General features: G+C 42.6%; 1 protein-coding gene across 1 annotated transcript; it reads right to left on the reverse strand.

Moving 5' to 3' along the window:
- Positions 1-509: 509 nt before the first annotated feature.
- LOC128658074 (uncharacterized) lies at positions 510-4,640 on the reverse strand (the record flags this gene model as incomplete). Its single annotated transcript, XM_053712529.1, has 2 exons — positions 510-520; positions 2,153-4,640. Coding segments are annotated over 2 exons (2,499 nt in total), but the record flags the coding sequence as incomplete, so codon positions are not given.
- Between the last annotated feature and the right edge of the window lie 2,501 nt (positions 4,641-7,141).

Raw genomic sequence — 7,141 nt, forward strand, 5'->3', positions numbered from 1 at the left:
TGGCATCTCTGAACCATTACTGCTTTTTGATGCAGCCTTTTCCACACCTTCGGAATCTCCACAGGAGATGAGGGGCGACGTCTCTGCGGGGATCCTGCTGGGGATGACGCCTGCAGCATTGGATTGGATTGCCCTAACCATGCAGGCTGAGGTGATAGAATCCACGCACGCTGTGACTCAACTGTCCTCACGATCTTACTTTGTTGCAGCTAAAAGGCACAAACATTTAAATAACCAATATAAGAAAATTGCTTGTTCAGATCTTGGCCCTTCTATTCATGAAAGCACCATAAGATACCCTCAACGCAACCTTTTTGGGTCTAATGAAACCCATGTGGTGAGATCGTTTCTGATCCAGCAGCTTAGTGTGAGATTGTCTCAGATATAGAATATGTGTATTATTTCACAGGTAGTTAATCAGACTTCCCAACCTGCAAAAACTCATTTCAGGGAGGTGGCTTCATCCGCTACTGCGCTGTCACTCCCCCCCCCCCCCCCCCCCACACCTCCTAGTTATATACTGGATGTGACGAACCAAGGTTATCCAACCCTGCACCAGTCACTTATTTGGCACAGAAAGGGTTTTCAGCCCCCTTTTCTGTCACCTAAAGCTCAAATGCTGCCACCACTTAAAATTTATTAAAGGGAAAATCTTAAGGAAAACCCCAGACTTTACACATTAACTCTAGAAATACAATTTAGCAGAAAATAACCTAAAATTATACAGTTCTAATATTCCAGTCTCTTTCAGTAAAGTGGTTCAATTATTAGACAAAGGCCAAACTTAATAAAGGAATTATTTATTATGCCAAAAATATTATGCACAATGCATTAATAATAAAAAGTTGTTACAAATAAAATTACACACGCAAACAGTATTTTAAAATAAAAAGGAGAAAAACAGAATTGAATACTTTCCTAGTCTTCAAGATCTGCGCCAGGGGCTGGCATGAAAATGATGGCTCCTTACTTCTGTACAGCAGCTCCCCTTGTAAGAATGACAATCTTATTGTTAAAAAATAAGAATCTTAAACCTACTTCTCAGAGATCATGTTGCTTAACCACACCCTCCTGGGCGGGCTAAGAAACCCCACTGTCTTTACAAACTTCAATAGACTAAATTTCTTGCCTGAATTTATACAATCCATTATCATTCCTGCTAGGTAAGAAATTTCTATATTTACATATTTAGAACCTCTTAGTTTTATTGGGAGAACCAGTTTGATATCAAATATGCCATAGGTTGTCATATTTACCTGCCGTTAAAGTTATAACACTTTTAACCCACATATGTACATAATATACCAATGTCCTGTCAGTGACCTGGTCAGTTTTTGTAATGAAGGGCCTGTTTTGCATCATGCATTCTATTGACAGCTTAAGCCATAAACTTTATCCTGTGTATCTCTGTGACTAAGAGCTTCAGTGATTTTATGACTCAATGCATACACACTAGCATTTGGTGGCTAGTTAGAGGGTTCTGGCACTTCAAAGAAAATACAAACACAATTCTTCTTGAAAACAAATAACTGTTTTGAGTGCAAGCTGCACAAAGTTAACTCCTTAGGAGCTGAATCCTGAGATATTTGTGACACCTCCCCCAATAAGAGACGCAAAAGGGGGTGGCTACGAGCCACTCCCGATGCGTATCAAAAGGAGCTTCCCCTTGCGGTGAGAACACCATTGCTAGACAGATTGCACCTAGCAGTTTTGGCAGCAGGATGCCCTCCTTTTAAAAGTAACACACTAGTTGCTCTACCCAACTGATTGAATATATTGCAGGGCCCCTCCCATGCAGCCTCTAGTTTGTTCTGTCTCATGGGCGTGAGTACAAGAACATTATGGACCATCTCACACACTCCCTCTCTGGCAGTAAACTCCTGCAACTGTTTTTGTGTGAATATGGCATCTCTGGGTTTTGCAGGTACCTCCCCCAATAAGATTGGCATCTTATCTCTGAACAACACATCATCCCCTGTTACAGAGGTGCCTGTGAAACCTAGTGTCTTGCTACCTATGGTGTGCTCTCTAAGCATATTGTGTGCTGTCAGTTGCTACTTAACTACCATAGGCTCTTGCCCTCCCACTGGAGTAGAATTCCTGTACTCCTGAACTCTGTTATGGTTGGTAGGGGGTTGACTAACTGCCCCCCTTCTCCTCACTGTGGGTTCTAACTGCTGGGGACACTGATGCTGCACATCTATCAGTGTATTTGCTGAATGGCACGGTGGGGCTGTGTAAATACACTTCTCTGTACTCCTCCCCCCTGTGCCTGCAGTCTGTGTCAGTCTCTGTCCCCTAGCCTGTGCAGTCTGTTTATAGGTCACAGCTGAGGTTACTGGGGTCTCTGTCACCCACAATCTTTCACACTCATTCTGGGGGCCCCTCAAAGAGTATCCTGTACCCTCCTCCCCCACACAGTCTGAAATCTGTGGCTTTGCTGCTTCTGTCCTAGAGTGGGCTAGTTTGCCCCCCTGCTCTCTCTCACAGTCAGTCTGCCACTTTGCATAATCACACAGAATCTGGTATCCTTTTGACACTGGTGCAGACAAGCACACATCTTCCTTCTGCCATTTATCACAACCATTGTGTCTTTTCACAGGGTACAGAATTGTCCCTGGCCGAGACTGGCACACATCATCCAGCGGCCCAGTCACCCAGTCATTCTCTCCCCTGTCAATCTCACCTCCTTCTATAGAATCCACTGATTCAATCACAGGCAGACATGCACCCCTCATCTGCCTTCTCTCACAAACAGCTCCTCCCTGTACAGGTAAACTCAGTTCAGGCACTGACAGACCCACACAGTCTATCGGCCTTTCTCCACTATCAGTTTCTCCCTGAACAGCTAATGGTAATTCTGCCGATACTGCTGGTTTAAGTACAGGAAGACACACACCGTCTGTCTGTCGTTCTCCCCAGTCAGCATCTCCTCGTACAGCTTCACCTCTCAGCACAGACACCCCCAGTTCAGGCACAGCCCTGCGCACACATGCACTCTGTCCTCCCTCCTGGTCATAATGTCTCTGAGCATTTTTACACACAGCCCTTTCCACATAAGGGTCTGCAACTAATGTCACTAGGTCACATGTAGCATTGTCAGGCACATAAAGAGATAACAATCTACCCAAATCAGTACCCAGTAAAACATCATTAGGAATATTTTCAGATACCCCCACATTTCTTAAACCTCTCCCCACTCCCCAATCAAGATATATACGTGCCATAGGCACTGCAAGTTTCATTCCCCCAATCCCTTTAACTGCTAGAGTCTTTCCAGGGATAATGTTCTCAGAGTTCACTAGCTTTGGATGCACCATAGTCACTTCTGCACCTGTGTCCCTTAGCCCTAGGGTTACCTTATCTCCAACAGTCACAGGTTGCAGGTTCTCATGGTTGTTTTCCTCTGGACAGGTAACAAACAAAACAGATGCTGGTACTTCTGAGGGATTACTCCCTCCATCTGATTGCCCCAAGTTAATCCTCTCTGGGCAAGTGGAGCTGATGTGGCCCACTTTGTTGCAAATAAAACATCTGCGGGTATCCCCCTGCCCAGATGCAGCACTCGCCCCTCCTTTCCCAGAGGGAGCAGACACACTGGATAAAGGCACAGCAGGTTTTGTGAAGGGGGGTCGTGCAGCAGCTCCTTTACAGGTGGATCCCCCTTTAGAAAAGGATTTCCTCCCATTCTCTGGAGACCTGTTAGCTGTGTAAAAATCAGCCAGCTCGCCAGCTTCCAATGCTGTTATGGGCTTCCGATCTAAAACCCATTCTTGAACTCCGGCTGGGCACAGCTGCATAAATTGCTCCTTCACCATCAAATCTTCCAGTTCCTCCATTGTGGCAACTTTTAATCCTCTGACCCACTGTTTAAAGGCTGTCATCAAGTTCCCAACAGCTGTAATATAGCTCTCTGATGAACCTTTCTGCAGGGAACGGAATTTCTTTCGGTACACCTCAGGAGTGAGATTGTATCTCCTTTGCAGTGCAGCTTTAATGGAATCATAGTCCTGATCAAACTCTGGGGGTAGTTCAGCAAACGCCTCCAGTGCAGGACCTTTCAGGCCAGGGGTAAGGTACTTGGCCCACTGCTCCCTTGGCAACTGGAACTGTCTGCAAACTTTCTCAAAGCTACGCAGGAATACATCCACATCTCCATCTTTCTCCAGGGTGGGAAAATTCTCTGCACGCACTCTGGGAGCAGGGGGGTCTCTAGGTTCACTAACAACAGGTGAGACCATCCCTCTCTCCAACCGTGCAAGCTGTAGCTGATACTCTCTCTCTGCCTGTTGTTCAGCAGCCTGTCTCTCAGCTGCCAGAGACGCCTGTCTCTCAGCCACAGCAGCTTGTCGTTCAGCAGCCTGTCTTTCATAAAACTTTGTAATCAGTTCCATGCGCAAACTTGCATCCACTGAGCCCATATGTTTAAGAACAGTTTGCAAATAACAGTCCAAGGGATCCCCAGATTCTGATGAATCGCTGCCCCCAGCTGCAGACATCTCTCCTGAGACCTCAACTGGTGTGATTTGGCTGTTATCATATTCAACAAGAGCTTGTATTAGTAAATCTTTGTTCTTTGAACTTGTTGGAATATCCCGCTCCTGGCATAGGAGTATAAGTGCCTCTTTAGATCGCTGCTCGTATGCCTCCATAGCAAAAATAAAATAGAAAAGAACAACAGAGAATAGGGAAGGGGACTGTTTGCAATGTGTCACTATATAATGCACTGAGTTTTAGCCTTTGGAAATTGTAAGAAACAATCTCTTTTAGTACCGGGATTTCCACACTAGCAAATCCACAAGCACTAAAATCTAATAATAAAAAAAATTATCTACACCGCTGTCCACCAATTTGTGACGAACCAAGGTTATCCAACCCTGCACCAGTCACTTATTTGGCACAGAAAGGGTTTTCAGCCCCCTTTTCTGTCACCTAAAGCTCAAATGCTGCCACCACTTAAAATTTATTAAAGGGAAAATCTTAAGGAAAACCCCAGACTTTACACATTAACTCTAGAAATACAATTTAGCAGAAAATAACCTAAAATTATACAGTTCTAATATTCCAGTCTCTTTCAGTAAAGTGGTTCAATTATTAGACAAAGGCCAAACTTAATAAAGGAATTATTTATTATGCCAAAAATATTATGCACAATGCATTAATAATAAAAAGTTGTTACAAATAAAATTACACACGCAAACAGTATTTTAAAATAAAAAGGAGAAAAACAGAATTGAATACTTTCCTAGTCTTCAAGATCTGCGCCAGGGGCTGGCATGAAAATGATGGCTCCTTACTTCTGTACAGCAGCTCCCCTTGTAAGAATGATAATCTTATTGTTAAAAAATAAGAATCTTAAACCTACTTCTCAGAGATCATGTTGCTTAACCACACCCTCCTGGGCGGGCTAAGAAACCCCACTGTCTTTACAAACTTCAATAGACTAAATTTCTTGCCTGAATTTATACAATCCATTATCATTCCTGCTAGGTAAGAAATTTCTATATTTACATATTTAGAACCTCTTAGTTTTATTGGGAGAACCAGTTTGATATCAAATATGCCATAGGTTGTCATATTTACCTGCCGTTAAAGTTATAACACTTTTAACCCACATATGTACATAATATACCAATGTCCTGTCAGTGACCTGGTCAGTTTTTGTAATGAAGGGCCTGTTTTGCATCATGCATTCTATTGACAGCTTAAGCCATAAACTTTATCCTGTGTATCTCTGTGACTAAGAGCTTCAGTGATTTTATGACTCAATGCATAAACACTAGCATTTGGTGGCTAGTTAGAGGGTTCTGGCACTTCAAAGAAAATACAAACACAATTCTTCTTGAAAACAAATAACTGTTTTGAGTGCAAGCTGCACAAAGTTAACTCCTTAGGAGCTGAATCCTGAGATATTTGTGACACTGGACATCTTGAAACCCTACCTAAAATAGATACTTATCATTAAAGTAGCTTCCCACTAAAGTCACATTAAAAAATAGTAGCTTTATTGCACAACCACATACAACAAACCTATTTTCCAGTGATCGTACGCTTGTTGAATGCTTAAATATTTTAGAATACGAAGTTTAATTACGTGCAGTAAATAAGGTAGTATTTGTGTTTTATTTTATTAAAATCAGTGTGGGGGGGTGTTGTTACTGATGCATGCTTTGAGGGTTCTATAACATCCCAGCAACTAAAGGCATTCCTTAAAGAAACACTTTTCCGGATTTGGGCCACATTGGATCATGGTACTTGAAGTTTCAGGGAGATTGCATTCTATTTGCTGGCATCAGGGAGCCGCTATTACAATCAGGGAGACTCCCTGAACTTCAGGAAGAGTTGGGATGTCTGAGTTAATGCATGTTCATTTTAAAAATCTTTTTTATTTCCACTTTTTCAGTATTTAGATTATGATTTAGGGACCCAATAAATATTCTTATCAACTAGAGATGGGAACTATTGTTAGCTTATAGGTTATAGACACTAACTATATAACCTTGTGGTCAGGGGCCGAGACCACGAGTAAATGCTATAATTCATTCAGCTTTTACAAGTTTCTTTCCAAGTAATATTACATAGTATATGTCAGTTCTGTAGAAACAGTTTTAACAATAGGCACCTTATATCCAATTTGATGTATGCTAATATTGAAATCCTATAATATCACTTAGTTGTAGCTGTGTAAGTGTGTATATTTCTTCATGTGCGAACACAGAGGTGATTTAAAAACTTCTTTAGTTTCATAGATCTAATATACTTAAACTACCTCTATCCAGCTTTACATTATTGACACAATGGGGCATATGTATCAAGCTCCGTATGGAGCTTGATGTCCCGTGATTCTGGCGAGCCTGCAGGATCGCCAGAATTAGCAGTTATGAAGCAGCGGTCACAAAGACTGCTGCTCCATAACCTGTCCGCCTGCTCTGAGCAGGCGGACAGACATCGCCACAATACAACCCGATCTAGTACGATCGGGTTGATTGACACCCCCCTGCTGGCGGCCGATTGGCCGCGAGTCAGCAGGGGGCGGCATTGCACCAGCAGCTCTTGTGATCAGGTCTGCCAGACTTTGATAACTAGAGGCCAATATATGTATTTTTCTTTTTGGTTTTGGAAACTTAGATATTTACTTCAG

Source organism: Bombina bombina, chromosome 1 (genome assembly GCF_027579735.1).
Source record: "Bombina bombina isolate aBomBom1 chromosome 1, aBomBom1.pri, whole genome shotgun sequence".
NCBI classification, from domain to species: domain Eukaryota; kingdom Metazoa; phylum Chordata; class Amphibia; order Anura; family Bombinatoridae; genus Bombina; species Bombina bombina.